Source organism: Peromyscus maniculatus, chromosome 1 (assembly GCF_049852395.1).
Source record: "Peromyscus maniculatus bairdii isolate BWxNUB_F1_BW_parent chromosome 1, HU_Pman_BW_mat_3.1, whole genome shotgun sequence".
NCBI lineage: Eukaryota > Metazoa > Chordata > Mammalia > Rodentia > Cricetidae > Peromyscus > Peromyscus maniculatus.
This window is the reverse complement of record NC_134852.1, coordinates 117,829,465-117,844,375: the sequence shown is the minus strand read 5'-3', so window position 1 is coordinate 117,844,375 and position 14,911 is coordinate 117,829,465. Positions and strand designations below refer to the sequence as shown.

At 42.9% G+C, this 14,911-nt stretch overlaps 1 protein-coding gene across 1 annotated transcript in view; it reads right to left on the bottom strand.

Moving 5' to 3' along the window:
• Nucleotides 1-5,642: 5,642 nt before the first annotated feature.
• LOC102921805 (synaptotagmin-9) overlaps nucleotides 5,643-14,911 on the bottom strand; it is a 186,117-nt gene continuing 176,848 nt past the window's right edge. The window contains exon 7 of the mRNA XM_006991769.3: nucleotides 5,643-7,827. Coding sequence (XP_006991831.1) covers nucleotides 7,819-7,827 — 9 coding nt within the window. The 3' untranslated portion in view covers nucleotides 5,643-7,818. The remainder of the gene's footprint in view (nucleotides 7,828-14,911) is intronic.

Genomic DNA, 14,911 nt, shown 5'->3' with positions numbered 1-14,911 from the left:
AAAAGGGGACAGAAAAAGAAAAAAGAAAATGAAGGAATACAGTAGAGAGGCAGTTGATATCCTTTGACGATCTGGACCCTCCCTCCCCTTGCAGAGACAGACTGAATGGGGAGTTCTGGACCATATATGTCTAAGGCTGCACAGCTTTGCCCCAACTCCATGCCTTTCCCATTGTTGAGCACAAGAAGCCCCCAGATGCAGAGACACAAACTTTAAAGGTGGAAGAGCACAGAGCACACTGTGTTAACCATTTCTCATGGGAGAAGAAACAGATTTTCCCAGAGAAGGCCTAGGAATCAGAGGCAAAAGAGAATTCTAGACCCAGATTCTACCTGTAGCTGTTTTCCATCCACAGCACATAAGGTGTGTCCTGGTCCTTGTTCAGTGCTCCTTGCAAACATTACACATGAATGGCAGCCTTTCAGATGAAATGACAGCTCTATAAACAGACACATTGATGCTGGAGTCTCTGACATCCCTTAAAAATCACCTATCATGGCCTCGAAGAGGTGAGATCAACTAAGAGGTACCTATTCTAGCTGCAACCAGATTAAGAAGGCATTACGTAGAATCTCATCTAAAATGAGAAGTGGAGGCTGTCGTGGCTGCAGGTGGTAAGTATTTAGGGGACTAGAAGTTTCCTGAGCAGACTGCCTACCTGTGCTAAGTTGGCAGGCACATTCATAGGCCCTCAACTTATTTATACAATTGCCATGAAGCAATTTCTCTAAGACCTAGAGAGCTCCTTGCTGCAAAAGAGCCAGAGCTCCTAGCGCTGACAGGGCCATGATTTCTATGTTCCCCTTCATTGTTCTGAGAGGAAAAGGAAGCCCTGGACTCCATCCATGCTTGCATGTGCGTATGTGTACAGCTGCATGTACACTAAGAAGCTAAGCACCATAATGCAAAGAACAGTGAGGAAGTGGGTCAAGAAAGAAAGTTCTAGATAAGGGGTTCCCAGAGCCATACTTCCGTTGTCCAGCCCTTTGGGGATAGCTGAAGTGCTTTTTAAACTTAGAAGAGCAGGAGCCAGGCACTATTTGTTTACTTGCTTTTGTTTATTTTATTTTAATTTTATTGTTTGTTTGCTTGATTTTTGTTTTCCCTCAGATCTCTGTGAGCTGGCCCCACTGGGATTGACAAGGGTCTAAGTGGGACCCCTGATGATAAGGAACATATAGGAAGGTGAGGCCTGGAGCTTTTTGGGTTGGCCAGTGGCAGAGAAGTCCTCAGCTCCCAGCTCCTCCCAGAGCAGGGGTGTCTACAGCTCACATTCTGCTTGGAGATAACTGGTTCGAAGTATTGTTGTTGTTTTATTTCCCATTTTCTGGGAATTAGTCAGTGCCAACCACTGTGTCCACCCACCAGAAACTGAGTAAGGATTTTATGGCTAGAACCCCAAACACCAAGTTTATACACTGGAATAGTTTCAAGTAGTTTAATCTCCCTGCCTACCCCATAACCCCTGGGTAATTGTATCTTCAGGTCCGGAATCTGTCTCTAAAACTGGCGATTTCACCTTGTTCCCTGGAATCAACAAAGGTCATAAAATGAAGGTTGGTAAAGAATCTTTTCTCACCTTCCTCTACCAGGACCTTCCGTCCTTTCAAAAACAGCAGAAAATCTGAAGGCCATGCTGTTGTCCTGAACTGCTCATCTCATCTCTGCTAAGCCAGAAGAGCCCCACCCCCACTCCCACCCCGCGCCCTCACATCCCCGAGTGTCATACAGAAGCTTCATATGTAGGAATGGTCCTTTATGAAGGCAACAGCTGACAGCTGTCTTCACAGGGGCTGGAAAGACTGACATAACAGATAATCCAGGAAGTGCCAATATTTGATTTACCAGCTTTACTGGCTTTATAGGGTTCTTTAAAGGCACAGACATGTCTCTTCGATTTCTTTTTAGTTTATAGGTATGTGTGTGTGTGTGTGTTTGTGTGTGTATTTGAAACAGGGTCTCTCTACAAAGCCCTGGATTTCCTGGAACTCTAACTAGATTGAACAGGCTGACCTTGAACTCACAGAGATTCTTTTGTCTCTGCTTCCTGAGTGTTGGGATTAAAGGCCCGTAGGGGCTCGGAGGGGACCACTGATTAATTTTCACTTTTGTGTTATAAGATAATGTTTAGCCAGGCAGTGGTGGCACAGGCCTTTAATCCCAGCACTCGGGAGGCATAGCCAGGAGGATGTTTGTGAGTTCAAGGCCAGCCTGGGCTACCAAGTAAGTTCCAGGAAAGGCGCAAAGCTACACAAGAGAAACCCTGTCTCGAAAAACCAAAAAAAAAAAAAAAAAAAAAAAAAATTAGTAGTGCTATTTAAGATAACATGACACTCAACTTTGCAGAGAGCATGGTAAAACTGATATATCTTTTATGTATTTACTTTAATTTGAAATACTTTTAAGCTCTGGAGTGTAGTGGGTAGCCATTCCAGCTTGGATCTGGAAGTTCCAACCCCCATTGAGACTCTGGCAACTGTCATGCCTACAAGGGAGGGCTAGGGGAGGCGCCTGGAGACCCGAGATCTGGATGGGTGAGCACTCTTTCTGTTCCGGGACCCTGAATGGTGAAGGTGGACCTAGCAGAGCTCCAGAGAACACCGCTGGACTGCGATACACCTTCCCCAGACCGCGCCACCTACCTATCCCTTAATTTGTAAGTTACCCACTAAATAAATCTTCCTTTTAACTACGTGGAGTGGCCTTAATAATTTCACCAATAGTGGAGTTATAATTAGGAAATAGAATATTGCAACTTTCCTTTCATTTTCTTTTTGTCTGTGGTATATGTGTGTATATGTTCTCATGTATGTATGTGAGTGTGCACAAGTGAGTGTTACATGCAAATGGAGGCCAGAGATTGAAATCCAGATTTCTTTCTCAGTTACTTTTCATCTTAAAAATTATTTTATTATTATTAGTGAGAGAAGCAAGCAGTGCCTGCCACCATCCTAAGAAAGGCTTGTGCAGTCATGTGGGAGACGAAGGGGCTCCTCATCTGCCATCAAGGAATCCCATGCTGGCCCATGGTATTGCCCAGAGCTGCTTTGCTGCCGTTCACCTTTTATGTGTCCTTGACTTTGAGAGGAGGACCAGGGCTCACCTTCTGCACCTCCCAGAGTACCAGGCTGCCATCTCTTTGTCTGCTTTTCCTGGGTTTCTGCTGCAGGTTTTCCCTGGTAGGGCAACTTTCTTACTGGTGGGTTAATTTTTTTCTTTGATTATTTTCTTTTTCTTTTTTCCTCATGTTTCATTTAGTTCTTTCATGAAAGTTTCTTGTGAAAGTTCTAGCAAGGGAGATGAATTAAGATAGGTCAAGGAACAGAGGTGAGCAGTGAATTAGACCATTCCATTGGACAGGACAACTGCAGGAGAGATGCAGCAGAGGGTACCATGGCAACACCAGCAATGTGAGAGCCTCCTGCAGAGGGGCAGCTGACAAAGACTTTTAAGTTCAAACTAGAGTTGGTAAAAATCCCTCTCTTAGTTAGCCACATTGATTCTTTGTGGAGTGTGGCGATATATTATGTACCCTAATAAAATTTGCCTGAATATCAGAGAACAGAACAAGCTACTAGATTAAACATAGAGGCCAAGCAGAGGTGGCACACAGCTTTAATCCTAGCACTTGGGAGAGATACGTCTGGATCTCTGTGAGTTCATAGCCATCCTGGACTACATGAGATTGATTCAGTCTAGGAGAGAAACAGAGTCAGGCAGTGGTGGCACACACCTTTAATCCCAGTACAGCACTTGGGAATTACATGCCTTTAATCCCAGCACTAGGAGGGAAGTAATGTGGCTGGGAGGAGAAAGGTGTGTAACGTGTGAGGCTGCAGGAACTAAAGGCTTCCCAGCTGGAGCCTCTTTTGGCTGAGCCCCTTTCAGCTGAGGACTCCAAGACATTCAGTCAGAGGATTAGTGGAGTTGGTGAGGTGAGATGTGGCAGTGGCTTGTTCCTTTGTCTCTCTGATCTCTCAGCATTTACCCCACCATCTGGCACCAGGATTTCTATTAAAACACCTATTAGATTTTGTGTTACAGTGGAGTCTTCTAAAGAGGAACAGACAACTTCTATCTTCACTTCTTTCTCTAGGGACAATCCCAAGCATGGCAAGGTCCTGTCTGCACCTTCGGTTGGTGCAGAGATGTAGGAAAACTTAGGTATCCACTCTAAATTCTTTACTGTTAGAATAGTGATAGTAATCATAGTTGTCACCCATGTTTCTCACATCTGTCATGTTCTATCACTTATAACCAGTTGCTTTTTTTAGCTTATGCCATTGAATTTGCTATGGATAGCCCTTTCCCTTTTTATATCCTTTCCCAGCCATTGTCCATGCATTGTATGTATGGACATACATATGTATTGCATGTGTTTTTAAAGTGGCAGCCATCTAGGCTGGGGATGTAGCCTGGCAGCTGAGCACTAGACTGCCATAGTCAAGGATCTCGGTTTTACCTCCAGTGTCAGCTGCCTAGGGAGTTCTTTGACTCTGTCACTTCCCTATCCCCACTCCTATCCCTACTGTCTCTCAAGATGACACCATTGGGTCATACCATTTTCCATCACTGTTTAACTCTTTCCCCTTGAATTTGGGCTGGTCCTATTACTTGTTCCCGACACACTGTATGTTGCAGAAATGATTGGTCCTTCAAATGTTATTGAGAAGAGCCAGGGCCTCCTAAAATGTTAGTTCTGGCTGCTTTAGAAGTCTATTGGGAGAGCTCCATGATGTGAGGAAGCCCAAAGTTAACACGCAGAAAGAAAGGCCCATTCTCCTGCTATCTTAGTTACTGCAGCTGAGGAGCCAGACATGGCCTCTAGCCCAATCAAGCTTTCAGATGACATCAGCCCCAGCTGCCATCTGACAGAGGGGGAGGGGGGAAGCAGTCAAGCAACCTACAGAATCAGAAGAGTCAGTACATGACCATTTAAGCTACCATAGTCTGTTATGATAGCAGATGTGTCTATTTCCAGCACTCATGGAGCTGAGGCATGAGACCTGTAAGTTTGATGCTAGCCTGAGCCACAGAGAGAAACTATCTAAAATACACACACACACACACACACACACACACACACACACACACACACACACACACACACACCAGAACATCACTCTATCTTGTTTTTATCATGTTTTCTTATACAGTAATGGATATTTAGAACACCCATCATTGCAGGAAGCCATTCTCCATATCCGTCTGTTTGTTTTCTTTGAGTGTAATTGATTTTTCTTCTTTTTATATGAAAAATTGGTTACTAATGGCCACAAAGAGTTAAGATCCCTAGAGAGTTTCAGAAACACACACATTAGAGAAACACCCATCTTGTCAGTGCTAGTTCATGTGCTGGACATTATACCCTTGCTGAATGCTCATAGTTCATTAGTCCAAGAGACATTTTAGTGGCAACACACCTAGGGCAGATTTCCCTGAAGTTGGGGCAGTAAGAAGAACTGGGAATTGTTGGGAGGACACCTGGTCTCTTTCTCTTACTCAGCACCAGATCTCCCCAAAGGGTTTCCCTAAGATCTGATCAATGTGTTTCTCTTTCCACCAAGGTATTGTAGTATCCTTCTATCCTGGAAAAAAAATGCCAAAAAAACCATCCCCTCCCCAATTCAACAAGACAACCATTATATTTTTCAAAAGGAATATTTACTAGGAAACTAAAGGGCAACCAAACAAAACACAAGAGAACAGAGGCAGAGTTGCAAATGAGCTGAGGGAATTCAAATTGATAGCCAGCTTCTGGCCACAGCTGTACTGGCTAGGTAAAGCTATCCACACACAAAGCCATCTGTTCACCATGTGGGCAGTTTTCTTTGCCTGAATGCCCCTGCAAAGCTATCTTTGAGCCATTAGCTTATTCACTTGTATCCCAGGGCTGCTAGCTCAAGGCAAGGAGATCCTGAGCAGGGAACAATAGGCTACCTCAGGATTTCCAGCTTGGGCTCCCATTGCCAAGGACATGCCGAAGCTTAATGAGATGGCTGCCTGATAATCTTTTGCTGGAGCCATTCTGGTTTCTTTGGGACCATTCTCCTAGGCGCATCTGCCTGGATCTAGTGACAATATTTCTGTACACTATCCTGTTGGCACTCGCCCTTCATACTTTGGTTCTAAACACTGGTATGATGGAGGATGTCTGAATGGGAAGGGATTGGGTAGAGAGAATCCATGGGGAGAGAAAAGTATGTTTTTCTCATTTTATTACACATAGACAGAACTGGGGTTCGCTTTGAACCCCTTGCAAATGGAAGTTGGAAAGAGATGGGAGTTGATCAGGCAGGCTGGGGAATACACTAAGCTTGAGTGAATTAACATTGCCTTACACAACCAAAGGCCTCTACCCTTTCAAGACCTGACAAGATCTGACACTGGCACTAGGATTGTACTAGGTGTGTATGGCAACCAGAACTTTCCAACATGTCATGATGCTCCATCTATCCAGTGCAACCTACATTGAAATGTGAGTGGAAATGAAGAGAAGGCTTTTTCTAGGATGGTTAACTGCAACCCAACTCTGGATTCTGTTTCAGAGACTGTATGAAAGGTAAATGCAATCATGGAGTAGTGATGCAGGTGTGTGGAGAAGGTGCTTTGCACCTAAAATGAGATAGGACCTCTAGGTAACAGCTCCTGGTCCATTCAGGGTATGCTGAGGCCTTTGGTTTCATTTTGTGGAGGGAGAAACCAGGAGGATGAGGTGCAGAACTGGCAGTAGACTGGTTGAGAAGGATGCTGGGTAATGGATGAAATACCCTGGGGAGAGCCCTTGGCCTTCATTCTTGTAGGTATTTCCATTCCCCAAGTGCTGTAAAAGTGATATGTGTCTGAAATGGGAAAGAGACTCTGTCTGTGGCTGCCCAAGTCTATACTATGGGCTATTACATATGGAAATACCCAGAAGGCAGTTATGTCAAGAAAAACCAAAAGCTATGTCTTTTCTTAGTGGATCCTGTGTCATCTCTCAGTGATCTTATCTCATAACACACACTCCTGTGCCCAGGAAATAATATTCCAGAATGCATATGCCATTGAAGGGAGTGATTCTCTAATAAGGAGGACACATTTCATTCTAGTAATACCACCGCTGGAAACAAAGTAGCTGCTGGCTACCTGGAAATAATGTTCTAGAATTCCAGAATCTGTGATGAATGTGAATGAAGTGAAGAATAGCCATGGCTAAGTGGGACTCTGCCATGTGCATGGGAGGGGTCAATGAGTTTGTTATGAACTAACTTGCCTTGCATGAGACTTCTCCAGGCTTGCCTGACCTAATATTCTCTTGAGCCATTCCTTGGAAAATTGGAGCACTTTTTGGGGTAGAATTATTCTCTGAAGACAGTCATTAGCTCACAAGTAGTAGAGTTTAGATTGAAATCTGCTGCCTATTTAGCACCTGGATATATTTTTAAAAATATTCTGTCCTTTCAGGGCATTCAATTAAATAACTTCTTGTTAGACTGACCACTACCAGGACCAGTATCATGCCCATACAACCAAAGGCCTTCCATTAGCCACTAAGAGTCTTGGTACTCAGGACTTTCACTATGCCACTTGCTTTCTTCCAGAGTCCATTTTGGTTTTTGACAGTGAGGGATGAGCTTCCCTAGAGCACATCAGCTTGGACCACCTGAAGAATTCACCAAATCCAATTTGGAAAGAGGGCCAGTTATTGCTGTGGTTACAGCTGAGTATGACATCACTGGAGTCATCTGGGCATCGCTAGGTGGGAAAGTTACTTAAGATCTTTGTTACATAGTTGTTCGACTGTGTCCTTGGCACAAGCAGTCTTCTTATCCATAGTCATCGTTTCTGTAGGAAGAAGAAGCAAAGAGTGATTGGTTTTCATGTGTACATCTCTAATGTGTACCAAACAAATACCAGGCACTGTGACAGATGTTGGGAACACAAAGACTGTATGTGAGGTATTCATCCAGATCTCAAAGGATGCATAAAGGGATAAGAGAACCATAGAGGTATGCATAAACATCTAAAGAAGTCTTTGAGATGACTAAGGGGATTGTGAAGTATAGGTATCACCTAGACTGAAGATGAACTTGGGCCATTTGGCCAGAAGAGAGAGCTCATGCAGGGGCAGGAAAAGAACCTGGAGCTATGGAAGGGTTATCAGAATTGAGGTGAAGGGAATGCATTGTGAGGAATAGAGCAGTAGCACGTATGACCAGGCTGGAAAAAAGGGTTTTGAGTGATGAAATATCATAATACTCAATCCTTGTTTTCCAGCTGCACAAGGTACACAAATGTATGTACATGCATGTGTGTATTTTGCTGGGGATACAGCCCAGGTCTTTGTGTTGGACAAGTGTTCTATCATTAAGATATATCCTCAGCCATGAACAGTGAACTTTCTTAGTAGAACCTCAGACTTAGAGAAGCAGGTTCTCTTGTGTTGCTCACTCAACCCAGTATTCTACTGAAATTCAACTCATGATGTCACCATTTAATACAGATCAAGGGTATGAATACAGCAGACACACAGCGAGAAGGAGAGAAACCAAAGTGACTTCTGAGGATATAGCAACAAACCTTTATGCACAACCTGAGAGAACAACAAATGTTCTCAAATTGGAATGTACGGACTACATTTCAGAAATCAAAGGTCTGCAATAAAGCTACAACATAAGTGAAGTAATTAAAGCCAGACGTTGGAAACAGAAAGCCACATCTGGCTTTGAAGTATGTACATTCTTGTATACACACAAATCCCTCAGGAAAGCTGTATTTATTTCTGAAGGTAGCAGGGAAGGGCAAATAGATATTTGTCATTTGAACAAATCTTAACACATTGCCTTGGGTACATAAACAAGCCAGTACAGAGGTGTTCAGACCCAGGAGTCACCTCTCTACTGGTCTGGTTATGCCCTGTCTGGAGTATGTTCAGAAGGCTAGACATTTTTCCCCCAGCCCTCTCCCCACTTCCCCTCTCCCCCAAATCTAAACTCCCTCTACTCCTTTCAGGAAAGAGCAGGCCTCCAAGGGACATCAAACAAATACAGTAAACATGCTACAATAAGACCAGGCACATACCATCACATCAAGGCTGGATGAGGCAACCCAGTAGAAGGAAAAGAGTCGCACAAGCAGGCAAAAGTGCCAGCAACTCCCCATCCCCACTGCCAGGAATCCCACAAGAACACCAAGCCACTCAGCCATAATATATCTACAGAGGACCTAGGTCAGACACCTACAGGCTCCCTGATCTCTGCGAGCCCCCATGAGTCTCAGTTAATTGATCTTATGGGTCATGTTCTTGTGATGTCCCCAACCCCTCTGGTTCCTTCGATCCTTCGCCCCCCCCCCCTTGCAGAATTCCCTGAGCTCTGCCTGATGTTTGGCTGTGGGGCTTTGCTTCTGCTCCCATCAGTTGCTGGATGAAGTCTCTCTGGTCTCTTTGATGACAGTTCTGCTAGGCTCTGTCCCAGAACACTCTTCAGGAAGGACAAAGTGTAGGTCAAAGGTTTTGTGGCTGGGTTGGTGTCCCAATCCCTCCACTTGAGGCCTTGCCTGGTTAGAGATGGCCTATGCAGGCTTGGCATCCCCCATTGCTAGCAATCTTTTCTAGGGTTACTCTTGTAGATTCCATGAGGCCTAGACTTTTAAAACTATTTCCCATATCCAGGGAATCAACTGACAGAGGCCAGTCTGCCAGCGACCCAAGTAATAGCATCGCTCCAGCTGGACACTGGAGCTGCAGTGGACTCATCTGGTGCCTTTCTTTGTGTGTGTAATAGTGGTCTCTGGCATAGCCTCGGGGAATGCTATGGAGTGGTCAGCTAGTTTCTCTCCTGTTTCAGATGAAACCCTCCTGCTCAGTGAGTCTTCTGGGACCAGCCCTGTCAGGGTCTAATGTCCCTTGTTTTTCTTCCCTTGGATACTGTCACTAGGTTCCAAAACACTTGTGGCCAGGGACCAAGCCCACAGGCTGACAGAAGAAAGGAGTTTTGATATTTCTGAAGGAATTGCTGGCCATCTTTATTAATAGTCTTACAAGAGAAAACTTCTAGAAACGCACCCATTCCAGGGAAAGTCAGATGTCCAGGTTATGTCTGAAAAAATGTAGTTTGGTTATCTCAGGAGAATCCTGAGTTTGACATGGATGGCTTATGCTCCCACCCAATCCCCTTTTGTCTCTCCTTGAGATGGGGGGAGGAAGACAGGCTGGAGAGATGGCTCAGAGGGTAAGAGCACTGACTGCTCTTCCAGAGGACCTGGGTTCAATTCCCAGCACCCACATGGCGACTCACAACTGTCTGTAACTCCAGTTCCAGGGTACCCAACACCCTCCCATAGACATACTTGCAGGCAAAACACCAATGTACATAAATAAAAATAAAGAAATAAATTACTTTAAGAAAGAAAGAAAAGATTGATACAGTTCCATCAAACAAAGCAAAGTAAACATATTACATCTTTCTGACTTATATCATCCAATGAGTTGCTTCTCACCCAATCTTTTTATAAAAAGATCTTAGGGGAGAGTTTTCTCTGGCTCAGAATAGCACTGACCCAGTGGGATGTGGTAGGGATGGGAGGGTGGAGACAGAAATGGTGGTTTAAGCACTGTGTGTCCAATATTGCCCTCGCTGGTTCCAGGGCTACCACACTGAGCACAGCTTCTTTCTCCTTGTTATCAGACCCAATGGCCTTCCAGGATGTGTCATGGGTTTGGAAGGCTTCAGAAAATTCAGCAGTATGACAGGAAGTGGTGGTTACAATCCAATCTGACCAGAAAGATTTCTAAGTGAATTCAATTGTCCTGAGACATAAGGACTTGATTGGAATTAAATTGAATTGAAATCAAAGATGAGAACTGTCTCAATGAAAACCGTAATGTGCAATGACACTTCAATCACAAAAATGACAGCTGATGTGAGACAGGGCATTGGAAATGACCCCAAATTAAGAACATAGAAAGATTGAGTGGAGTATTCGACTATATCTTCCTGTGAATTTGAAAATGGGTTCTGATTACAGGAACTTTCCAAGGGTTTTGAACTAAGAAGTCTGTCAAAAATGGAAATGATTCTTATTGTCTGATCTTATATGTACTTAACATTGTATTTAAAATTTTTAATCTAAAAAGTGCAAAATCCTCAGCATTTTGTTGGTTACTGATTAATACAGCTTTACAAATATTTATATAAAAAAACCACTGTGTACACTTCTCACCTAGAATCAGGTGAGCACCTCCTTCCTCAAATATTGCATTCTTCTTCTTTTTTTTTTTAACTCTTGTTTTTCCACTGTAAAGCTAGCATGTTAAAAATAAGACAGTGTGTGTTAACCTGTGGGTGGGGAGGTCAAGACCTAAAATAGGACCTACTGCTATTGTACTTGCTAGGTGGACACAGTATCAATGTGACTTCTAAGTACTTTCTTGAAACCCTGGTGCATCTCTTGGCCCTCCTCAGATGAGCTTCTTTTATGCAATTGACTTTGGTTTATACAGAGGCTACAATGAGTCAAAGTGCAGAGAATGAGTGACCTTGGGGCTCAGTTCTAAATGTGATCTCTACATCAGCCCTGTCACTAGGGAACATGGTGGGAGAGAGATGGAAAGAATGCATGTCAGAGGTTGGGGAGGAGTGTGTGAAGCAGTGTCTCCCGGACATGGCATGCCTGATGAACTTGTGAACTCACTGCAGCCGGATACCTGTATCAGACCTGCACACCTGGTAACCCTTCATTACGGAAGCGGGAGGGCTGATGAGGCCTCACTCCTCCATGAGGGACTAATGAGATATTGGTGGCCAAGGGAAGAAGAGTCACTTCCTTCAGTGGTAAGTGATAAGCTCCCCTGATTAAGTAAATAACCTCATGTCCATGCCCAGGCAACCTAATTAAACTTAGTGGATCACACACAGCAAACATTGAAGAAATGAGGAGGGGGGTGTGCTGGGAAGAGTTTTAAGAGGAGGAGAGGGGATGGGATGTGATAATAGGGGGGTAAAAAAAAAAGACTATAATTCATTATATAAGCAAATGAAACTATAAAGGAATAAAAAACTAAAACAAACAACTAAAGAAATCAAAGAAATAAATTAGTATAAATAGAATGGCATTTCCCATCAGGAGCTTAGGGTAACAACTTAGAAAATGGAAATGTCCATTTGGGTAAAGATGTTAAGTACCCAGGCTCCATCTTAACAACTTTGTACACCCTATCTCATTTAATCCTTTCTCCAAACCTTTATGTCAAATGGGCAATTACATTTTTCCTCCAATGAGATTAAGGGATCTGATGAAGGTAGGAAGCAGCAGGGCCAGACTCTGCCACCATAGGCCTAAAAGCATGCTCTGGAGGAACACACTAGGCTTTGCCTGCTACTGCAGAAACTTTATTTAAAAAGAGGTCTTAGGGGGCTGGAGGGATGGCTCAGCAGTTAAGAGTGTGTAGAGCTCTCATAGAGGGTCAGTTTGGTTCACAGCATCCATGTCAGGTGGCTCACAATAAGTCCAGGAGAATCCAATGTCCTCTTCTGGTTCCTATAGGCACCTTCTCTCACATGCACATTATAAAAAAATAAATAAATCTTTAAAGGAGTCTCAATCTGGAAAAGAACTGGAATAGTTCAGATGTTACAAGAAAGTGAATAAAATCCATTGTCAAGTTGGCTGTGAGGTGAAAAGTGGCACGCACACGTGTGCGTGTGCGTGTGCATGTGTGCGTGCGTGTGTGTGTGTGTGTGTGTGTGTGTGTGTGTGTGTGTGTGTGTGTGTGTGCTACTCCTACAGAGGAACACACAGAGGCAAGGCTCCAGTAATAATGCCATTTAGAAGGTAAATATTATATTTTTTCAAATGAGGTAGTACAATAGATAATTACTAAAAGGCAAAAATGATTACTTATTAAGGTTAAGTGGAAGATACATGCAGTGTGTTGCTCCAAATTTGTATATTACATTTACTCATCAACAAATTCAACAAACATTTACTGAGCACCAGAACACAAAGATGACCCATGCCTATTCACCTCTTAAAGAGTTCAAAGCAACAACGAGATAGCAAGGATAACGAGTAACTCTCAGCAGAAGCTCTGACTGTGTACTCCACATGTGTGTGGGACACATGACACCGTCCATCCAGATCACAGAATTGGAAGGGAAAATATTAGGATAAAAATTGTGTCAGGATGGAAGTTCAAGGATATACGTGATATACTGGATTACGAGATTAAAATAAAAAGTCTGAATTGTCTTCTAGTAGAGGGACATGGCTTGTTAGTGCCTAGCATTGGTAAAATTCCCCCAGGAGACAACTCATGCCCCATCCCGTTTCTATGCAGTTATTTTACCGCTTCAGTTTGAGATGCAAGTGTCTAGATGGCCATATGTATTTTCCATTGCTATTGAAGACCTAAACTGGTAATTCTATTCTTATTAACGGGAAAATTAACTTTGCAGCAACAGACAGGTACAAAGCATAAAAATCTGTGAATGGTGAGGTAATTAAGCTTTTGTTCAAATGTATTTACTCAGGAGCAATGCCTTTTTTGTGATACTAATTCTGTCTTAGGTTTTACTTTAAACTTATTTATTGAGCTCTTTTGAGACATGGTCTCATGAAGACCAGGCCAACTTCCAACTTGACACATAACTGAGGCAAGCCTTACATTCCTGATCTTGCTGCCTCCACCTCCAAGTACTGGAAGTACAAGCCCATACTTGAACCATTATGCACAGCTTATTTGTTGTGTAAGCCACATGCTTAACAATCCATTGTACTAGAAAAATGACAAAATTCATCATTTTAAAGGATATATTTAGGATAAATTATTGTTTCTCTCCTTCTTTTTGGGTGTGTCTATGTAGCTCAGGCTAGCCTCAAACTCTTGGCAATCTTTCTGCCTTAGCCTGTGGAGTCCTGGGTGTGCACCACCATGCCTGGCTTTAACTAGATAAAGTCAAAATGCTCAGGAAAGCATCTTCTAAGCTGATTTCAAAGATATTGATACTAATTGAACACAAAGGTTTGAGATCTTATGTTTTAAGCATAAGAGTTAGGTGTTTGAAAACCACTTTGTTTAATACATACTATGTTTGCTGCTTGAGGCACGTGATGGAATCCCATTTTAATTCAGCAATTACAGTTCAAGGGGCTTCAGCCTACCAACTGCTTAAACAGTACCTGAATATTTAGGATAATTTGCTTGTTAGATTTGTAAAATACTGTTTCTTTATATAAAAATGCTTAGGAGAATCATGAAATTGATTTTTAGAAGTTTATGGATATTAATCTGTTAAATTAAGGAGTTGAAAAATCTAAAAAGTAAAGTGAATATTTTAGTGTAAAGACAAAAACAATTATCTCACTAGTTCACACTGTAGAGCATGTGCTAAGGACTGCTCTGGGACTTTCACAAGTAATTTACTCACCAGAACCATACTGAGGCATGCATTGTTAGTCTCCCTATTTTATAAGCAAGCTCACCACACCTGTAATCATCCCTATTTTATTTTTATAAAACTACCTGAAATACTACACAATATGTTCCTTGATAATGTTTATTTTCTATTTCTCCCATAAGAACGTAAGTTCCATTAGGGTAAGGATTTCTGTCTACTCTCACCCTCAAATGTGTCGTCAGCACCCACTGTAAGTGTTCGGTTGACATCTGATGAACAAATACTTGAAGTCAGCATTTCTATCCTCAAAGTGATTGTTTCAAAGGAAGTCTGGCTGATATTTGCTTGAACAGAATGTCACAACACAGCAAAGTATGCCACGCAAACGGGAGTCTTGAATGATCAGGGAGATAAGCTGACAGCTATGCAGAGAGCTGTGATCCTAAGCCAGGACTTCTGAGTGTTCTAGAGGAAGTACCTGGCCCACCCCAGTCTGCCTTTTAAACTATGATAAGCTGATGAGGACCATC